Below are 22,300 nucleotides of genomic sequence, written 5' to 3'. Positions count from 1 at the left end.
AAAAAATCAGCATGGAACTTGAACATGTAATAGGAGGCAAGAGGCTCTGAGAAAACCAGTAACAATGATCTAATAAAAGGAGACCAAATTATCTTTAAAAAATGAAAGGGCCTGATCCATAAGCCATACCCCCCCAATCCCGCTCCAAATCGCGCCAAGTCCCCTATGACCAAGGAGAGTGGTATAGGAGCACAAATAAGGGGTACACGGCACAGTGCAGCGCCAGTGGAGGATGCCAGGAAGTGCATACAGTGCCCCCCCCGCCTCTGCCATTCCGGACAGCCAGCCGAGAGGACTACCAGTCAGTGGACTGCAGAAATCCAAAATGACCGGCTATCTATCAAAGTCTGCGGCTACTGGCAGAGGGCGACAGATGCACTCCAGGAGACCAAGCGAGTTCTAGGAACCCCGAGGGATCTATAGCAAAATAGGCAGAACAGGGGCACTGCCAACTGAGAATATATGACCCCCCACACCCCGGGAGCCAGCCTCATGAGGGAAAGCAGAATAGGGGAGGAGGGAGAGCAGTCATCCCGTAAACAGTAAGAGCAGCAGCTCGGCTTGAGACAACGGTCTCAGAGGGCAGAGGGGGGAGGATGGGAGCGGGAGAAGTACAGAGAACAAGGGAGGGAGGGGGAGGGAGGGGGAGGAAGGGTGGGAAACGAGGGAAGGGTGGAACGGGAGGAATTTGAGAGGGTTGACACTTTAGGGTAGGGCGATAACACAGGGGAGGGGGGGGGGGTTGACGAGGGAACGAGGAAAGGAGGGGGGGAGCGGAGAACGGTCGGGGACACAAGAAATGAAGGAAGGAACAGACTGGATGATAGGAGAGCAGGCAAGGAGGAGGGCTTGTCCCTAAGTGTAGCAGGAAATGCGGGGCGGGAAAGAACCCGCCAGGTAGACCCCAAAGCAAGGGCAGGTGACCTGATGTGACCACAACAGCGGCTTCCACTTTTCCCCCAACCCATCACAGAGCCCCGAATCCCCGTGTTAAAAAAAAACAATGCAGAAAAAAAGGGATAATAACAGTAACATAAAACACCCTTTCTCCAGACCCATTGGACCCCAACCCCCCCCCCCCCCCAGTACCAGGATCAAACAGTGGCCCACCAATGTCCCCATCAGCCTAATAAGCAATTACTGACAAACTAATAATGAGGAGGCACAGGGGATTCCAGATGAGCACTACCAGTAGAAGAGCAGCATAGCACATATGAGTAGGGACATGCACCGCAGTCATTCAGCAAACTCAGCGGCGGGGTACAGATGGGGCGAAGGCGGCCCAGTCCGACCACTGGTGGGCTCAATGTCCTGGTTAGGACAGTCCTGTAATATAACGGGCACAGGAGGGTGCACCTCAAAAACGCAGAGGGCCAGCGGGAGGATGGGAAGGCATAACACGGCCGATAGTAGGACAAATGGGGGCAGAAAAAAGGAAGGGGGGACAAAAGAGCGCGGTGAGGGCAGTACCTACAAATCAGGTCCAGATGATTATTATTACGTTTACGGGGCCATCACGGCCGGTCCCCGAGCACAAGAGCCGGAACCTCTTCTTCCCAACCGCTGGCATCTCGGAGGAGGCTGGCCGGAGCGACTATGCTGCTGCTGAGGGTCTCGGTCAGGGAGGCGAGCCATCCGGTCAGAGACCTCCACAGGTTCAATGGCCAGAAAGCTGAACAGTTCTGGAAGGTCAGCGCGCTTGCGTAGGAGGAAGAAGACTCCATTCTTTTGGATTGTTAACTGCATGGGGAACCCCCATCGGTAAGTGACCTCCGGCGATCTGATCCATTCCAAAAGAGGTTTCAGCATAGATCGTCGTTGGAGTCTCCCCCTGGCAACGTCAGGATAGATAGTCACCACAGCTCCTTCTAAGTCAATTGGTCCCATCGCCCACACCTCTCGAAGGAACCCGTCTTTCACGCCATAGCGGTGGAGCCAACAGATGACATCCCGAGGTCTAGCAGGATCCATTGGCTTCGCTCCCAGGGCCCTATGCACCCCATCAAAGTTAAATGAGACAGGCGGGTCAGTAGTCACGACGCGGGATAGGATCGCCTTCACATATTTCACCAAGTTCTCTGAGGCGGTCGCCTCTGGGATGCCTCGGAGCCTCAAATTATTGCGGCGGCTCCGGTTTTCTAAGTCTTCTAATTGGAGCTGGGTCTCCGCCAGAAGGTCACTATGCGATGCCTGCGCCTGTTCTAGTTGGGCAACCCGATCCTGGAGCTACCGTGGAAGGCTGGGAGAAGGATAACGGTCCAGCGGCAGATACATCGGCCACAACAGGCTGGGAAAGGGAGCTCCGAGCTGGAGATTCCATGGCTGCAGGACCTAGGCCGCCACGCTGGCTCAGTTGAAACAGTCTCTGTAAAGTTCCCTATGAACCCGGAAAAAAATTACGGATGGGGGCTGTAGGTGTTCCCCTAGATGAGTTCCTTGTCCTCCACTTCTTCTGTACGCTCATGATATATCTATAAAATCATCGAAATATGCCGATAGGGATGGCCAAGGAGCGGGAGCAACAGCTAGGCACTTATTCACGCTGCCATGACCAAGCCACACCCCCCAGTTAATAGATTTTTAAGGCTTCCCTGCTGAGAGCTGAATTTAAAAAATAATTGTAAAAATAAAATGTAAATTAAAATAAAATGGGGGTAAAAACAGCTTGGCAGCTTGGCGTGGGGTCCCCCTCAAAATGGTCCAGTACATTCGAGGCCGCCGTGTGCACGCGGCCCTGGTCAGTCTTGACCAGGAAAAGGCCTTTGACCGTGTCTCCCATGAGTTTATGTGCAGAGCTCTGCACAGGTTTGGTCTTGGGGACATGTTTTGTTCATATGTGAATGTGATGTACCATGACATTTGTAGTACGGTGTTGGTGAATGGCTGGAAAACTGACCCTTTCCCTATTCTCTCTGGGGTCAGACAAGGCTGCCCTCTCTCACCTCTGCTTTTTGTTTGCTGTATAGAGCTCTTTGCCGAATGCATCCGACAGAACCCAGAGATCAGAGGGATCACCACACCGGGACCAGACAGAAGGGTTGTCAAGTGCTCACTCTACATGGATGAAGTAACGGTGTTCTGTGCTGACCAGCTCTCCATCGACTCGCTCGTCCAGACCTGTGAGGACTTCAGCAAAGCTTCAGGGGCAAAAGTCAACTGCGGGAAGTCAGAGATCATGCTCTTCGGAAAGTGGTTCCTGCCTTCTTCTGCATCCACCCTTTCAGCATCAAGCCAGACTTCATCAAAATTCTCGGAGTTTGGTTTGGAGCTGAGGGCACAGCTCTGAAGTCTTGGGAGGAGAGACTGTCCAAGATGAGACAAAAGTTTGGACTATGGAGCCTCAGAGAACTCCCCATCGAAGGGAAAACACTGGTTCTCCGCAGCGAGATTCTCCCTGTGTTGCAGTACCTCGCCCAGGCCTGGCCCCCACGGGTCAACACCTGTAAGGCCATAACCAGGGCGGTGTTCCACTTCATCTGGGGCTCCAAGATGGACAGAGTGAAGTGGGCAGTCATGTTCAAGGAACCCCTCAAGGGCGGTAAGGGAGTGCCTGACATCGCAACGCTACTGGGGGTGTTCTTTGCCTGCAACTGCATCCGCAGAACTTTAGAAGACAGAACTTCGGACTCTGGAGGCAACTCCATGTCCCGTTTTTTCCTCCTGCCTCTCTGGAGGTCTCTTGGATGGGACAAATGGGACAGCTCCATCCCCTACAACTGGGACACTCCTTGGTACTACTTGGATACTTTCAAGTTCATCAAGGAGCAGGTGCTGCATGGAGTCAAGCCCGACTTGTGGAAGCCAAAAACTATCTACAAGTTGATCAGAGCATCGGACATTGCTGAGACTGTTCCAGGCCTCCCTTCAGCCACTTGCAAAGTGGTCTGGAGGAATGTTTCTTCAAAGGGACTCACCAACAGGCATAAAGATCTGGCATGGATGGCAATCCAGGGGGGACTGCCTCTCAGGACATTCATGCATGCCAGAAACTTGTGCAGATACAGGCACTGCTCCTTTTGTATCATCATCTACGAGGAAACGTCTTTTCATGTTTTCTGGGAGTGCTCATTTGCACAGAGCCTGTTGAGGGTCTTGGAACCTGAACTTAGAGACTTTGTTCCACAGACTGCCATCACACATTTCGCTGTGCTGAATGGACTTTTTCACTGAACATTTTCACAGGAGGACATTGACAACGCCTGGCGGTTGTTGTGTTGCTTTAAGGACGCTTTATGGTGCGCCAGAAAGCGCCTTATCCACCAGCGGGAGAGGATGTCCATTGAGGACTGTTGCAGACTGGTCCACAGTCTGCTCAGAGACTATAACCTGATGGATCTCATGGAGGGAGAGGAGGTCTGAAGATTTCCCCTTCCCCCTCTCTCCCTTGTGTGTCTCTGTCCATTCAATAAAGCTTCGGGCTTGTGATTTCATTCCCCTCCCCTTACCCCACTCTCCCACCCCCCCCCCCCCCATCACACCTGTTGCTTTTTTGAAATGTTATATTATATTGATATTGTTTGAATAATGCATCGTATAGACAACGTTTTTTAGTTTCATGTTTTAGGGGTATTGCGGCGTCATGCATGATGTGATGGCACGGGGTATCCTTACTCCGCACAACACATCAGGCATCATACCGCAGAATGAATGTATTTGATTGAATGTATTTATTTGTATGACCGGAAATGTATTGTAATGTAGTGTATTTATGCGCTGCGTCGCAGTACAGGGGAGAATGTACCCCGACAAAGTATTGTTTTTTGTATATCTTTTATGCAAATAAAGATTACATTTTCAACCAAAAGAAATATATAGGGGAGATAGCGGAAATGAAGATCCCAGATGACTCGTGGCTTTGTCTATTTCGTAACACACATAGCTCAATAAAACAATACAAGAATTTTTTGGTACAAAATTTAATGAATGCAGCAAAAGGGGCAATCTCAAAAAAATGATTGGACCCTGAGAGTCCTACGATGAAGGAATTGTTTAAACGTATGAAGTACATGTATAAAGTGGAATATTTGAGCAGTAGTAGAGAGGACCAAATAGAGATATTTGCCACTATTTGGAATAGATGGGAAGAGTTTAGGAAAAAGAGGAAATACACAGAGATATGGGAAGTATAGAGGAGGAGGGAGGTGTGGGGAGAGAAGAAGACTTAGTAAAGGTGAGGGAGGAGAAAGGAGAAAGTGGCAAAATAGAAGGGGGGGGGGGAATCGGGGGATTTTATGTATATGAATGATTATTTGATTGATGTGATTTTTTTCTTTATTTAAATGTTTGTCTATGGAAAACCAGATAAAGGTAAAAAAAATAATTAAAAAAAGCATGTGAATGGTTTGGATACATTACATGTACAAATATTCTGATTGACTATTAAAGAGAAACAAATGTTGCATAATTTATGGTTTCTAAAATGTGCTCTCATCTTCTTAGGCACTATGTGGTCATCTTCCCCTCCGAGATTCGCTCCAAGCATTCTGAAACCATATGTATACACCTGGAGGGGGCTCAGGGCAAGAGCAGAGTACAGATCTCCTTAAATCTGGAAGAAGAGAACACAACTCTTGTAGAGAAGAGCTTCAAGCAGGACTCCATATTCACCTGTGTTCCAATCAGGGTAACAAATATGCATAAAGTTTGACCGGCAGAAGAAAAATAAACAGAGGGTCTACATGACTAAGGGGATGATTAAAACAGGAGATGGTTAAGATGTGAGATCCAACCTGACTGGGGTTTGAGAGTCAGGTGAATAGGTAGGAGCCAAAAGGTTAGGTAGGTCCTGTGGAGAATACTGTGACTTCATCCCAAAAAGGGCAATCGATGATGGTCATTTTCCCTGTCTGCCCACTCCTCAATTAAGGTTTGAGTGAAAGCCGAAAGTGGAGGAGATGGTAAGATAATTGTCACCACTTGGCTTGAGGGGATTTAGGGGATCAGTATAACAGATTTTTTCAGGGCTGGAATAACCATTAAGCAAAATAAGCACATGCTTAGGGCATCAAGGGAAGGGTGAACTGCATAGTTTTCTGCATAGCTATCATGCCCTTAGAGAATAAGTAAAGTTTAAAACAAAATAGCCTTATAAGTTTTGCCCCTTTGACCTAAGCTAACAGATTCCACCATCCACAGATCTATCCTTATAATGATCCGATGGCCACGGCCTACATTGTCTATATCTTGCTCTGCAAGCCCCCGCCCTCCTGGCAATGCATGATCATTAAATCTTCATAGACTTCAATGGTATAAGTAATATTAATAAAATCATTTTCTTACAGGGTTTTAGGTTCAAAGTGAAAAAATTATTTATAACTGAAGGATTTTGAGTATATATTTTTTTAATTTCAATGTGTGAATATCAAAGGAAGAATTGTGAAAACAAATATAAAGTAAATATATATATATTTTTAGTTTGCATTCATCAAATAAATACTTTCCCTCATTATTTCAGATAGAAAACCTAGGTCACTTGCTTGATTTTGATCCATGGCCCATTTGATAAAAAAATAATATGAAAACATGATGATTTATCAATTTTCAAACTTTAATTTCACTTTCAGCACCTATTGTGAAATAATGTCTGATCAGTTAAGCAATGGAGGGGCCAAGGGGGCACCATTGTGCTAAGGGCACCAGTTGCCCTTCATCTGACCCTGAATGGTATTGTTATCTATATAACACACACAGGGCCCATCTAGTGATTTGCTGATTCCCCTTGGTGGTTGGTTGGTGGTGCTTTTCCCTGGTCCCCTGAGGGAATTTAAAGTGCCTGATTTGGTACTGTGCTTGAGCTAGTGTGGTGTTGCTTGGCTGATCTATTCCCCTGACAGGATCAACTAGAGAACAATGGGACTCCAAGGCAGGCACACTATTATTCTCTGATCTAACCATATGTGGGCAAAATGAGAAAACCTTGTCTTATGTTTGTGGACATTATAATCAGATTCTTTTTAAAAGAGAACAGTGAACAGAACAATGATGGTAAGTTTGAATCCATAGTCCTAGCACACAATCCAAGCTTATTTTAATCTGTTGAACGTTAATTTATTAGGAGAAATAAAGATGAGTGCTGAATGGTTACTATTGATAACTGATATTAAAAGTTGTTCTCTTAGTAAAGGAAATTTATAATGTTTTGGGCTCGATAATTGTATTTTTTTCAAGTGGGAGGGACACCCATGACACTATGACTTTTCTAAAGAAAAACCCCAAGAGAAGTGGTTTTCATTCAGGCTCTCTATAATAGTAATAAAAAGTATAAATGTTAGCCTTCCAAACAGGGAGATGGAGCAGGAGGGTCACTGCTCTGCCACGTGCGTGCGTGTTAGTATAAATGTCATGAGGACATGGATGGTATGTCAAATACATAATAAAGAGCTTAGATCTCCACCTGCTGGGTGTATACTAAAATACAAAAACTGTATTTTTTAACCCTGACCACAGGGCTCATGCACATGGCCAGTTAGTGCCACACATTGCCAGGTCAGCATATTTCTATCATGGACACAGTGTTTTCAATCGGCAATGGAAATAAAACCCATATACTTATATACTTTAATTACAGGTTGACACTGTCCATGGCTGTCTGCAGCTGTTCACATGTAATTGCACATGGAATGATTACCTGCAGTTAGGGACAGATGTGTGCTCCTAGACCCAGACATTTCACATGCTGAGGTGCACATCTGTCCCTAATTGACAGCCAGCTGTGGATAGATGTGGACAGTGTCACCTTGTCATTGATTTGTGCAGGCTTCCTGTTTGCAGCTGGTGGAAACCCCTGTCCTCGACAGTGTACAACCCTAATCAGCCATGTGCCAGATTCCTAATAAATGAATAAAGAGAAAATAAACAAAAACACTATACACACTCTTTTCAATAAAGGTTCATAAAAGCAAGAGGTGAAAGTGATCTGTACATTGAGTGGTCTAGGTCAGCTTCAGTTAGTAACATGTTTAGTTGGCTCTCTTATATACAGGGACTTTAGTGTCTTAAAGCTCAATTCTAACCTATTCATTTTTTTTCTCACTAAGGTTAACAAGTCTGTAGAGTCAGAGGTGGTTGGCATATTGAAGATCTCCATAGAGAATGCAGGGGAAACAATAGTGAAGAGCAGTAAAGTTCTGGTGAAGAAGAGGAGATCCAGCCTTCTAGTTCAGACAGACAAAGCTGTGTACAAACCAGGACAAACGGGTAACTGATGCTTTAAAATAGAGATTTACAGGCATGTTCCATTCCAGCAAATAGATAAACCAGTGAGATGCACGTGCCATGTGCAAAAAAGTCCACACAAGGGACAATGCTAGACCCCAATGCCAAGGGCACATGCAATACACAGAGTATGGCCATGAAAATGGCATGACAATCCTTATATTTTTTTCAACAAAAGAGTATTAAAAAAATGCATTTATTAATATTTTTTCTGCTACCGACATAAATCATAGGGGGGTACGGAACCATTTTCAGCTTGCAAGGTCAGTAAGCCTTATATTGGCTGCATCCTCCCTTCTGCTATAACTTCATGGTTACTTCGCTGACCATTAAGTTATAGCAGAACTGTCCCCCGGACTGCTATTTAAAAAAAATGTTAACAACCCCTTCCTTTCCTGAATGAACACATTGAGGTTGATTTACTAAAGGCAAATATACTGTGCACTTGCTAGATCTAATGGGAAGCTCTGAAATGAGGGAAAGCTCTGATGATTTCTATTATCCAATCATGTGCAAGCAAAAATGCTGTTTTTCTTGCATGTTACCCTCAGATCTAGAGCAACTGCACTTGCAGTGCACAGACTATTTGCCTTTAGTAAATCAACCACAGTGAGTAATCGGTACCAATCACTCCTGTGTTCATTCATTACTTAAGCATTGTAAACTGGCAGCATAACATTCTCCACAGCTTTCCAGACCCTTTCACGTCTGTCACATGTGCTCAGGGTAAACCTGCTCTCATCTGCGAAAAGCACAATGTGCCAGTGGAGAACCTGCCAACTCTGGTGTTCAAATGCCAATCGAGCTCCACGTTGCCGGGCAATGAGCACAGGGCCACTAGAAAACATTGAACGTCGGGAACGTCTGGCCATCTCATGAATATGGATGATTGAACGGTTCGGGTCGACCATCGGTTCGACCCGAACATTGACTGTTCGAGGTTCGGCCGAATTCTGAACTTTTTGATGAAAAAGTTCGGAATTCGGCAACCAGAACCGACCAAAATGCAATGGGACAGGAAATGGACTTTAAAAGCCCGTGATTGGACCAGAACCATCAGTAAAAGCCAATTGAGGGGGCAGGAGAATGCTAGGAATGTGATTGGACTGACTAGGGGGTCCAGAGGCCAATCATTAGTGAATACGCCCCCCAGTATATAAGATAGCCCCGCCAAATCTACACCATTTTAATACAGGGCTGTGGAAGAGAGTGGAAGCAGTTCTGTTACTTCTGCTCTCAAAGTGTCATTTAGCAATTATTAGTGTGAGTAAAGGGATATCTAGTGTAGTTAGGGTGCTATTTTCCACTTTAGTTAGATTCAAAAATCTAGTTTCTGTAGGGAAAGTGTTAAGTGCCAGGGTGACCGTAGTGTAGTGTAGGGTGAACTGACTCTGACTGCTATGGCAGGGTGACAAAACCCTTCCATGTCAGGGTGACCGCTATAGAGAAAAGATTGTTTCTCTTAGAACACTTATAGAACAGAGATATGGCTTCGCCCCTGTCACCCTGCTTTTTGCTGCAGGCGTTTATAGGGCTTTTTTGAGGACATGTTTGGACATCTGAACTTCTGTGTAGGGGTATATATACACACACACATGTATGTATATATACACCTACACATATATAGGTGTGAAAGTAGCAGAAACCTATGCTTGCGCTAATTAAATAATTAACAGGCATATGGCTCCGCTCCTATCACACCTATATATGTGTAACTGTATAAATACATATAAGTGTGTGTGTGTATATACCCCTATACAGAAGTTCAGATGTTATGCCTGCCTCCAAAGACCCAAAAAAAATGCCCAAAAAAACGCTTGCGCCAAAAAAAAAGCCCAGGTGTGTTGTTGCAGGCATTTTTTTGGGGCATTTTTTGGGGGTCTTTGGAGGCAGGCATAACATCTGAACTTGTGTGTAGGGGTATATATACACACATACTTATATGTATTTATACACATACACATATATAGGTGTGATAGGAGAGAAGCCATATGCCTGTTAATTATTTTATTAGCGCAAGCATAGGTTTCTGCTACTTTCACACCTATATATGTGTATGTGTATATATACATACATGTGTGTGTGTGTATATACCCCTACACAGAAGTACAGATGTTATGCCTGCCTCCAAAGACGCCCAAAAAATGCCCAAAAAAACGCCAGCTACAAAAACGCCCAGGTGTGTTTTTGCAGCAGGCATTTTTTTTGGGGGGCATTTTTTTGGGGTCTTTGGAGGCAGGCAAAACATCTGAACTTCTGTATAGGGGTATATATACACACACACACTTATATGTATTTATATACATACATACACACATATGGGTGTGATAGGAGCGGAGCCATATGCCTGTTAATTATTTAATTAGCGCAAGCATAGGTTTCTGCTACTTTCACACCTATATATGTGTATGTGTATATATACATACATGTGTGTGTGTATATATACCCCTACACAGAAGTTCTGATGTTATGCCTGCCTCCAAAGACCCCCAAAAAATGCCCAAAAAAACGCTTGCTACAAAACCGGCAAGGTGTGAAAATAGCGGAGCCATATCCCTGTTCTATATTAATTCTAATACAAACAAACTTTTTTTTTCTGGTTATGGACATGCTACAGAGCTGGAACTTCACAGGTACACTTTTTTAGACCCCCCAGACACTAAATCCAAAGAAATCTCATTTTTTTTTTTTTCAATAATTGGCTCTTTATCAAAAATGACAATTTTTAAGAACTTTTTTTGTATGATTAATAGTCCCTGGGGCATGACCCAGAACCCTAGGCACTTTTTAGGGGCATTTATTGGGTTTTAGGGCTTCAAAATGGTGTTTTTTGATTACCGAAATTCGGGTCCCATTGATTTCAATGGGGTTCTGAAATCCGGGTCGAACTTTCGGGAAGTTCAGATGTTCTGGTCGAACCGAACTTTTGAAAAGTTCGATCATCCCTACTCATGAAAGTCAGACCCTCAGGCCACCCTCATGAAGTCTGTTTCTGATTGTTTGCTCAGAGACATTCACACCAGTGGCCTGCTGGAGGTCATTTTGTAGTCCTCTGTCAGTGCTCATCCTGCTCCTCCTTGCACAAATGAGCAGATACCGGTCCTGCTGATGGGTTAATGACCTTCTATGGCCCTGTCCAGCTCTCCTAGAGTAACTGCTGGCACGTATTGATGGGCCATCATGGAGGAGTTGGACTGCCTGTGCAACCTTTATAGGGTCCAGGTATCACCTCATGTTACCAGTAGTGACACTGACACTAGCCAAATGAAAAACTAGTGAAAAACTGAAAAGATGACTACTGTAGGTAAAATAATGTCAGTGGCTATTACCTATAAAACCATTCCTGTTTTGGAGTTTGTCTCAATGTTGCCCATCTAGTGCATCTGTTGTTTTTTAACACCAAAGCAGCTGAAACTGAATAACAACCCCTCTGCTACTTAACTGACCAACAGATAAATATCCCAGAACTTTATTTGACTTGATGCTATACTCTGATTAAAACGTGTTTCTTTAATTTTGTTTTGAGCAGTGTATATATATTGTTTTTTATTATTTTTAACCCACTGGTGCTGATATACAGGAAGAAAGATGTCTTCTTCCTCTATTCGCACCAGCTTCTCTCCCAGATTCACCACCTCTGCGCTGGAGAATCCGGAAGGGAGATATTCCAGGGTAACATGTCAACTACATAAACCGATACATATGAGAGATCAGCTGTGATCTTGAGAATGACGGCTTCTCTTATTCATAAACGGACACCAGAGTACTTCCTTATTGTTCATTAATCCATTCAGTATAGCTGTGACTGCAGACAAAGATATTATTCTCTATCTCAAAAGTGAAATATCAGGAGTCATTTTGGACTCATGACATTTCAACAAAGCACCCCCCCCCCCCTTCCTAACAGGGCTGTAGAAAATGTGAATAACAAATTGTAAAAAAATAATTAAACAAAAAAAATATAAATCACAATTAAGGACTAGGGTTGAGCGGACACCTAGATGTCCGTGTTCGACGGGTTCGGCCGAACTTTAAAAAAAAGTCCGGGTCCGTGTCCCGGACTTTTACCGAACTTTTCCCGGACACCGAACCCCATTGAAGTCAATGGGGACCCGAACTTTAAGGCACTAAAATGGCTCTAAAACACCAAAGGAAAGGGCTAGAGTGCTGCAAATGGCAGCAAAACGTAATTAAGAGCATGGCAAGTGCTCTGCAAACAAATGTGGATAGGGAAATAACTTAAAACAACAAAAAAAAACAGAAAAATAAAACAATGTTCTTCTTCATCTCTGAAGGACGAGGCCCATATGGAGTAGGAGGGAGGTTGAGGTGGTGGTGGATGTGGCGGTGACATAGGCGTGCGCACAGGGTGTGCTGGGTGTGCCTGGGCACACCCTAATCACCTAGGGCACATAGCATTGCCAGTGAGGAGATGGGAAAGATCTCCCTGGGACCTGCTCTGCTCTATTTCTCCTTGCCTACAGGTACATGGCCCCGATACATTACTCTCCCTGCTGGCAAACACATGCATGTGTATTTCAACTTTGGGGTGCACACCTTAATGCAATAGGCTGCGCACACCTATGGGCGGTGTAGGTGGAAGCGGCGGTGGAGGAGGACCAGGGCCGGATTAACAGCATCATGGGCTTGGTGCTGAGGATTTTGAAGGGCCTTAGGGCCGTGCCTTGCCATGCACCCAGAGGAGGAAGGGTGCAGCCATGCATGCCTAATTCAACATGGGATGCTGTCTCTGAAGCCCATAAACACATCCATGCATCGCCAACTGTCCCTCCTTGTCCGGCCTTCACGCTGTGTGGGGAGGTTCTGAGGGTGCTGCCTGGGGAAGCGAGCATAGAAGCCAGACTTCTGTGTTTACAAGTGACAGAAGAGCGGTAACAGTGAATATGGCCAACCCGGGGCCTATATAAAAGGTAGGGGCCTGGAGCTGCAGCTCCAATAGCCCCTACATTAATCTGGCCCTGAGGAGGAGGACGAGGTAGCCAACACTGCTTCTTTTCACAAATTTTAAATGAGGGTACACCCCAAAAGAGTGAGAAAGAGCAAAAATGGAACAATGGGTGGGTAAGGTCGGTATCCATTGCTATTCTGCATAAGGTACGGAAAAGTCCCGTGGGATCCATGCCTGGTTCATTTTAATGAACGTGAGCTTGTCCACATTGTCTCTGGACAGGCGGCTGCGCTTGTCTGTTATAACGCCCCCAGCCGTGCTAAATACCCGTTCAGATAATACACTGGCTGCAGGGCACGCCAGCACCTCCAAGGCGTAAAGGGCAAGCTCAGGCCATGTGCCCAATTTGGAGACCCAGAAGTTGAAGGGGGCAGACCCGTCATTCACTACATGTAGGCGTGTGCACACATACTGCTCCACCATGTTGGTAAAATGCTGCCTCCTGCTAAGACGTTCCATCTGAGCTGCTGGTGCTGCTGTTTGTTGTGGCGTGCTGACAAAGCTTTTCCACATTTCGGCCATGCTAACCCTGCCTTCTGAGGTGCTGGCGGTGCCCTGGTTGCGTTGGCGACCTCCTCCTCCTCCTCCTCTGCCTTGTGCTTCCACTGTGGCCCCGCTGTCAGATGGGAATGCCAGCAGCATGGCGTCTACCAGCGTGCGCTTGTACTCGCGCATCTTGCGATCGCGCTCCAGTGAGTGAATTAAGGACGGTACGTTGTCCTTGTAACGGGGATCCAGCAGCGTGGCCACCCAGTAATCAGCACAAGTTAGAATGTGGGCAACTCGGCGGTCGTTGTGGAGACACTGCAGCATGTAATCGCTCATGTGTGCCAGGCTGCCCAGAGGCAACGAAAGGCTGTCCTCTGTGGGAGGTGTATGGTCCGTGTCCTCTGTATCCCCCCAGCCACGCACCAGTGATGGCCATGAGCTGGCCTGGGTGCCACCCTGCTGTGAACATGGTTCCATCTCCTCCTCCAGCTCCTCCTCCTCCTCATCCTCCTCATCCTCCAGAACTGTGCCCCTGCTGGACAATTGCGTCCCTGGCGTTTGCGTGTGCAGGAACCCACCCTCGGAGCCCCTTGCGAATGACTGCCCTGAAAGCCTTGGAAATGTTACCTCTTCATCCTCCTCCTCCTCCTCATCCTGTGCCACATCCTCTTCCATCATCGCCCGAATTGTTTTTTCAAGGAGGCATAGAAGTGGGATAGTTAAGCTGAGAACGGCGTCATTGCCACTGGCCATGTTGGTGGAGTACTCAAAACAGCGCAACAAGGCACACAGGTCTCGCATGGAGGCCCAGTTATTGGTGGTGAAGTGGTGCTGTTCCGCAGAGCGACTCACGCGTGCGTGCTGCAGCTGAAACTCCACTATGGCCTGCTGCTGCTCGCACAGTCTTTCCAGCATGTGCAAGGTGGAGTTCCACCTTGTGGGCACGTCACATATGAGGCGGTGAGCGGGAAGGCCGAAGTTACGCTGCAGCGCTGCCAGGCGAGCAGCAGCAGGGTGAGAACGCCGAAAGTGCGCACAAACGGCCCGCACTTTCTGCAGCAGCTCTGACATATCGGGGTAGTTTTTAAGGAACCTCTGCACCACCAAATTCAGCACATGCGCCAGGCAAGGGATGTGCGTCAAACCGGCTAGGCCCAGAGCTGCTATGAGATTTCGCCCGTTATCGCACACCACCAGGCCGGGCTTGAGGCTCGCTGGCAGCAACCACTCATTTGTCTGCTGTTCCATGCTCCTCCACAACTCCTGCGCGGTGTGTGGTTTGTCCCCCAAACAGGCAAGTTGTAAAACTGCCTGCTGTCGTTTACCCCTGGCCGTGCTGAAGTTGGTGGTGAAGGTGTTACGCTGTCCGGATGAGGAGGCGGTAGAGGATGAGGAAGCGGAGTAGGAGGAGTTAGGAACAGGAGGCAAACTGAAGCGCCCTGCAATCCTCGGTGGTGGAAGGACATGCGCCAAATTGCTATCCGCCTCAGGCCCATCCGCCACTGCATTTACCCAGTGTGCCGTTAGGGAGATATAACGCCCCTGACCGTGCTTACTGGTCCACGTATCCGTAGTTAGGTGGACCTTGGCACAAATGGCGTTGCGCAGTGCACACCTGATTTTTTCCCCCACTTGGTTGTGCAGGGAAGGGATGGCTTGCCTGGAAAAGTAGTGGCGGCTGGGCACGACGTACTGTGGGACAGCCACCGACATAAGGTTTTTAAAACTGTGCGTCTCCACCAGACGGAATGACAGCATTTCAAAGGCCAATAATTTTGAAATGCTGGCATTCAGGGCCAGGGATCGCGGGTGGGTAGGGGGGTACTTCCTCTTCCTCTCAAGTGTTTGGGAGATGGAAAGCTGAACGCTTCCACGGGACATTGTGGAGATGGTTGTTGGTGACCCAGGTGGTGGTGTTGCTGACAGATCGTCTGTTTGCGGGGTGGCAGGTGCCGGTATCACTACAGATGTGGCTGGAGCGGCCGAGACTGCAGCAGAAGAGGAAGCAGGATGAGCCAGAGACGTTTCTTGGTTTTGAAGGTGTGTACTCCACTGCAGCTCGTGCTTTGCACTTAGATGCCTGATCATGCAGGTTGTGCTCAGGTTGAGAAGGTTCATGCCTCGCTTCAAGCTCTGATTGCACAGGGTGCAAACCACTCGTGTCCTGTCATCAGCACATTTTCTAAAGAACTTCCACGCTAGAGAACTCCTTTGAGCTGACTTTGGTGCGCTCGTTCCCTTGCTGCGTTGGGCAGTAGCGGGCGTAGTGTCTAGGGCACGGCCGCTCCGCTTCTGCACCCTGCTCCCTCTTCTGCTGTGCTGGTGGCTCTGTGCGACCACCGCCTCTTCCTCCAAACTACTCAGTTCACCTGCATGACGTTCATTCCATGTGGGGTCGAGGACCTCATCGTCCTCCACATCATCTTCCACCCAGTCTTCACCCCTGCCCTCCTTGTCGGTCTCCACAATGCTGAACGCCGCAGCAGTTGGCACCTGCGTTTCGTCATCATCGGAGACGTGCTGCGATGATCCTTGCATGTACTCATCTTGAGAAATAAGTGGTTGGGCATCGCTGCACTCAATCTCTTCCACTTCTGGGGCAGGGCTAGGTGGATGGCCCTGGGAAACCCTGCTGACAGAGTCCTCAAAAAGAATAAGAGACTGCTGTATGGCTTGGGGCTCAGACTGCTGGCCTGATTTGCAAGGGGGTGAGGTGAAAGACGGTTGGACATTGGCTGCAGGTGCCAACTCTGACCTTTCTGCAGTAGACTGGGTGGGAGACAATGTGAAGGAACTGGAGGCACTGTCAGCAGCAAACCAATCTACTATCGCCTCAACTTGTTCTGGCCTCATCACTTCTAGGGGCGTTTGATGCCCTACCAAATACTGATGCAGGTTCTGTCGCCTACTCACACTTGAGGAAGGTGTTTCACTTGTGCGTGTAGCTGGCACAGATCGACCATGTCCTCTCCTTGCAACAGGAGCTCTACCAGCAGCACCACGACCCAGGCCACGGCCCTTATTTGACGGTCTCCTCATATTTCTGTAATTTAAGATCTTGCCCTAGAAAGGTTTTTATTGAATAGCGGAATAGAAAATATGATCCAAAAAAAGTGTATGTATATCACACGTACACAACCACACTAGGCCCCAATTACTATTGTTTGTACCCCTAAAAGGCTAGATGAGGAGTAGGGGGAGTATGGAACAGGCAGCACCCTCAAACCTTCAGAAGTATGAGATGAACCCCAACAACTTGGAAAGGTGGATCTCTCTCACACGTACCGACACAGACTATCCCGCAATTCAATTGATCCTCAAAGGTTTTTATTGAATAGCGGAATAGGAAATATGATCAAAAAAAGTGTATGTATCTCGCACGTACACAACCACACTAGGCCCCAATTACTATTGTTTGTACCCCTAAAAGGCTAGATGAGGAGTAGGGGGGGTATGGAACAGGCAGCACCCTCAAACCTTCAGAAGTATGAGATGAACCCCAACAACTTGGAAAGGTGGATCTCTCTCACACGTACCGACACAGACTATCCCGCAATTCAATTGATCCTCAAAGGTTTTTATTGAATAGCGGAATAGGAAATATGATCAAAAAAAGTGTATGTATCTCGCACGTACACAACCACACTAGGCCCCAATTACTATTGTTTGTACCCCTAAAAGGCTAGATGAGGAGTAGGGGGGGTATGGAACAGGCAGCACCCTCAAACCTTCAGAAGTATGAGATGAACCCCAACAACTTGGAAAGGTGGATCTCTCTCACACGTACCGACACAGACTATCCCGCAATTCAATTGATCCTCAAAGGTTTTTATTGAATAGCGGAATAGGAAATATGATCAAAAAAAGTGTATGTATCTCGCACGTACACAACCACACTAGGCCCCAATTACTATTGTTTGTACCCCTAAAAGGCTAGATGAGGAGTAGGGGGGGTATGGAACAGGCAGCACCCTCAAACCTTCAGAAGTATGAGATGAACCCCAACAACTTGGAAAGGTGGATCTCTCTCACACGTACCGACACAGACTATCCCGCAATTCAATTGATCCTCAAAGGTTTTTATTGAATAGCGGAATAGGAAATATGATCAAAAAAAGTGTATGTATCTCGCACGTACACAACCACACTAGGCCCCAATTACTATTGTTTGTACCCCTAAAAGGCTAGATGAGGAGTAGGGGGGGTATGGAACAGGCAGCACCCTCAAACCTTCAGAAGTATGAGATGAACCCCAACAACTTGGAAAGGTGGATCTCTCTCACACGTACCAACACAGACTATCCCCCAATTTAACTGATCCCCAAAGGTTTTTGATTAAATAGCGGAATAGAAAATATGATCCCAAAAAAGTGTATGTATATCACACGTACACAACCACACTAGGCCCCAATTACTATTGTTTGTACCCCTAAAAGGCTAGGAGTAGGGGGAGTATGGAACAGGCAGCACCCTCAAACCTTCAGAAGTATGAGATGAACCCCAACAACTTGGAAAGGTGGATCTCTCTCACACGTACCAACACAGACTATCCCCCAATTTAACTGATCCCCAAAGGTTTTTGATTAAATAGCGGAATAGAAAATATGATCCCAAAAAAGTGTATGTATATCACACGTACACAACCACACTAGGCCCCAATTACTATTGTTTGTACCCCTAAAAGGCTAGGAGTAGGGGGAGTATGGAACAGGCAGCACCCTCAAACCTTCAGAAGTATGAGATGAACCCCAACAACTTGGAAAGGTGGATCTCTCTCACACGTACCAACACAGACTATCCCCCAATTTAACTGATCCCCAAAGGTTTTTGATTAAATAGCGGAATAGAAAATATGATCCCAAAAAAGTGTATGTATATCACACGTACACAACCACACTAGGCCCCAATTACTATTGTTTGTACCCCTAAAAGGCTAGGAGTAGGGGGAGTATGGAACAGGCAGCACCCTCAAACCTTCAGAAGTATGAGATGAACCCCAACAACTTGGAAAGGTGGATCTCTCTCACACGTACCAACACAGACTATCCCCCAATTTAACTGATCCCCAAAGGTTTTTGATTAAATAGCGGAATAGAAAATATGATCCCAAAAAAGTGTATGTATATCACACGTACACAACCACACTAGGCCCCAATTACTATTGTTTGTACCCCTAAAAGGCTAGGAGTAGGGGGAGTATGGAACAGGCAGCACCCTCAAACCTTCAGAAGTATGAGATGAACCCCAACAACTTGGAAAGGTGGATCTCTCTCACACGTACCAACACAGACTATCCCCCAATTTAACTGATCCCCAAAGGTTTTTGATTAAATAGCGGAATAGAAAATATGATCCCAAAAAAGTGTATGTATATCACACGTACACAACCACACTAGGCCCCAATTACTATTGTTTGTACCCCTAAAAGGCTAGGAGTAGGGGGAGTATGGAACAGGCAGCACCCTCAAACCTTCAGAAGTATGAGATGAACCCCAACAACTTGGAAAGGTGGATCTCTCTCACACGTACCAACACAGACTATCCCCCAATTTAACTGATCCCCAAAGGTTTTTGATTAAATAGCGGAATAGAAAATATGATCCCAAAAAAGTGTATGTATATCACACGTACACAACCACACTAGGCCCCAATTACTATTGTTTGTACCCCTAAAAGGCTAGGAGTAGGGGGAGTATGGAACAGGCAGCACCCTCAAACCTTCAGAAGTATGAGATGAACCTCAACAACTTGGAAAGGTGGATCTCTCTCACACGTACCAACACAGACTATCCCCCAATTTAACTGATCCCCAAAGGTTTTTGATTAAATAGCGGAATAGAAAATATGATCCCAAAAAAGTGTATGTATATCACACGTACACAACCACACTAGGCCCCAATTACTATTGTTTGTACCCCTAAAAGGCTAGGAGTAGGGGGAGTATGGAACAGGCAGCACCCTCAAACCTTCAGAAGTATGAGATGAACCCCAACAACTTGGAAAGGTGGATCTCTCTCACACGTACCAACACAGACTATCCCCCAATTTAACTGATCCCCAAAGGTTTTTGATTAAATAGCGGAATAGAAAATATGATCCCAAAAAAGTGTATGTATATCACACGTACACAACCACACTAGGCCCCAATTACTATTGTTTGTACCCCTAAAAGGCTAGGAGTAGGGGGAGTATGGAACAGGCAGCACCCTCAAACCTTCAGAAGTATGAGATGAACCTCAACAACTTGGAAAGGTGGATCTCTCTCACACGTACCAACACAGACTATCCCCCAATTTAACTGATCCCCAAAGGTTTTTGATTAAATAGCGGAATAGAAAATATGATCCCAAAAAAGTGTATGTATATCACACGTACACAACCACACTAGGCCCCAATTACTATTGTTTGTACCCCTAAAAGGCTAGGAGTAGGGGGAGTATGGAACAGGCAGCACCCTCAAACCTTCAGAAGTATGAGATGAACCCCAACAACTTGGAAAGGTGGATCTCTCTCACACGTACCAACACAGACTATCCCCCAATTTAACTGATCCCCAAAGGTTTTTGATTAAATAGCGGAATAGAAAATATGATCCCAAAAAAGTGTATGTATATCACACGTACACAACCACACTAGGCCCCAATTACTATTGTTTGTACCCCTAAAAGGCTAGGAGTAGGGGGAGTATGGAACAGGCAGCACCCTCAAACCTTCAGAAGTATGAGATGAACCCCAACAACTTGGAAAGGTGGATCTCTCTCACACGTACCAACACAGACTATCCCCCAATTTAACTGATCCCCAAAGGTTTTTGATTAAATAGCGGAATAGAAAATATGATCCCAAAAAAGTGTATGTATATCACACGTACACAACCACACTAGGCCCCAATTACTATTGTTTGTACCCCTAAAAGGCTAGGAGTAGGGGGAGTATGGAACAGGCAGCACCCTCAAACCTTCAGAAGTATGAGATGAACCCCAACAACTTGGAAAGGTGGATCTCTCTCACACGTACCAACACAGACTATCCCCCAATTTAACTGATCCCCAAAGGTTTTTGATTAAATAGCGGAATAGAAAATATGATCCCAAAAAAGTGTATGTATATCACACGTACACAACCACACTAGGCCCCAATTACTATTGTTTGTACCCCTAAAAGGCTAGGAGTAGGGGGAGTATGGAACAGGCAGCACCCTCAAACCTTCAGAAGTATGAGATGAACCCCAACAACTTGGAAAGGTGGATCTCTCTCACACGTACCAACACAGACTATCCCCCAATTTAACTGATCCCCAAAGGTTTTTGATTAAATAGCGGAATAGAAAATATGATCCCAAAAAAGTGTATGTATATCACACGTACACAACCACACTAGGCCCCAATTACTATTGTTTGTACCCCTAAAAGGCTAGATGAGGAGTAGGGGGAGTATGGAACAGGCAGCACCCTCAAACCTTCAGTATGAGATTGTGTTCACTGTACCCCACAAAGATTGAGTTCACTGCACCCCACAATGATTGTGTTCACTGCACCCCACAAAGATTGTGTTCACTGCACCTCACAAAGATTGTGTTCACTGTACCCCCCAAAGATTGTGTTCACTGCACCCCACAAAGATTCTGTTCACTGTACCCCACAAAGATTGTGTTCACTGCACCCCAAAAAGATTGTGTTCACTGCACCCCAAAAAGGATGTTGTTCACTGCACCCCAAAAAGGATGTTGTTCACTCCACCCCAAAAAGATTGTGTTCACTGCACCCCACAAAGATTGTGTTCACTGCACCCCAAAAAGATTGTGTTCACTGCACCCCAAAAATGATTTTGTTCACTGCACCCCAAAAAGGATTTTGTTCACTGCACCCCAAAAAGGATGTTGTTCACTCCACCCCAAAAAGATTGTGTTCACTGCACCCCAAAAAGATTGTGTTCACTGCACCCCACAAAGGATTTTGTTCACTGCACCCCAAAAAGATTGTGTTCACTGCACCCCAAAAAGGATGTTGTTCACTGCACCCCAAAAAGGATTTTGTTCACTGCACCCCAAAAAGATTGTGTTCACTGCACCCCACAAAGGATTTTGTTCACTGCACCCCACAAAGATTGTGTTCACTGCACACCAAAAAGGATTGTGTTCACTGCACCCCAAAAAGATTTTGTTCACTGCACCCCAAAAAGATTGTGTTCACTGCAGCCCAAAAAGATTGTGTTCACTGCAGCCCAAAAAGATTGTGTTCACTGCAGCCCAAAAAGATTGTGTTCACTGCAGCCCAAAAAGATTGTGTTCACTGCAGCTCACACACAGAAAAATGGATGTGGATCACTGACACCTGCCTATCTCCAATCCCACACCACACAGCAATATCGATTGTAGTTTGTAGAACACAGTTTCCCTAAAATTCAGCAGACTCTGTCCCTAACAGGATTGAGAAGAGATCGTAGATCAGGATTGAGTGCAGACCCCACCCCCCACACAGCAATATCGATTGTAGTTTGTAGAAGACACTGACCCTATATAATTCAGCAGACTCTATCCCTAAAATGCCTACAACTCGCCCTGCCTAAACACTCCGACCTGTCCCTCAATTCTATCCGGACACAAATGGTTTTTTCCTGCCTATCTTT

General features: G+C 46.2%; 2 protein-coding genes across 2 annotated transcripts in view; both read left to right on the top strand.

Moving 5' to 3' along the window:
* Positions 1-22,300, top strand: part of LOC309564226 (alpha-2-macroglobulin-like) — a 289,760-nt gene that overhangs the window by 40,635 nt on the left and 226,825 nt on the right. The window contains exons 2-3 of the mRNA XM_082268853.1: positions 5,440-5,623; positions 8,037-8,196. Coding sequence (XP_082124979.1) covers positions 5,440-5,623; positions 8,037-8,196 — 344 coding nt within the window. The remainder of the gene's footprint in view (positions 1-5,439; positions 5,624-8,036; positions 8,197-22,300) is intronic.
* Positions 1,661-4,170, top strand: LOC309563301 (uncharacterized protein; the record flags this gene model as incomplete). Its single annotated transcript, XM_082267703.1, has 2 exons — positions 1,661-1,761; positions 3,225-4,170. The coding sequence occupies 2 exons, from the start codon at positions 1,661-1,663 to the stop codon at positions 4,168-4,170; spliced, it is 1,047 nt and encodes a 348-aa protein (XP_082123829.1).

Source organism: Pelophylax lessonae (genome assembly GCF_965119305.1).
Source record: "Pelophylax lessonae genome assembly, chromosome: 9".
NCBI lineage: Eukaryota > Metazoa > Chordata > Amphibia > Anura > Ranidae > Pelophylax > Pelophylax lessonae.
This window is presented reverse-complemented; position numbering and strand designations above follow the sequence as displayed.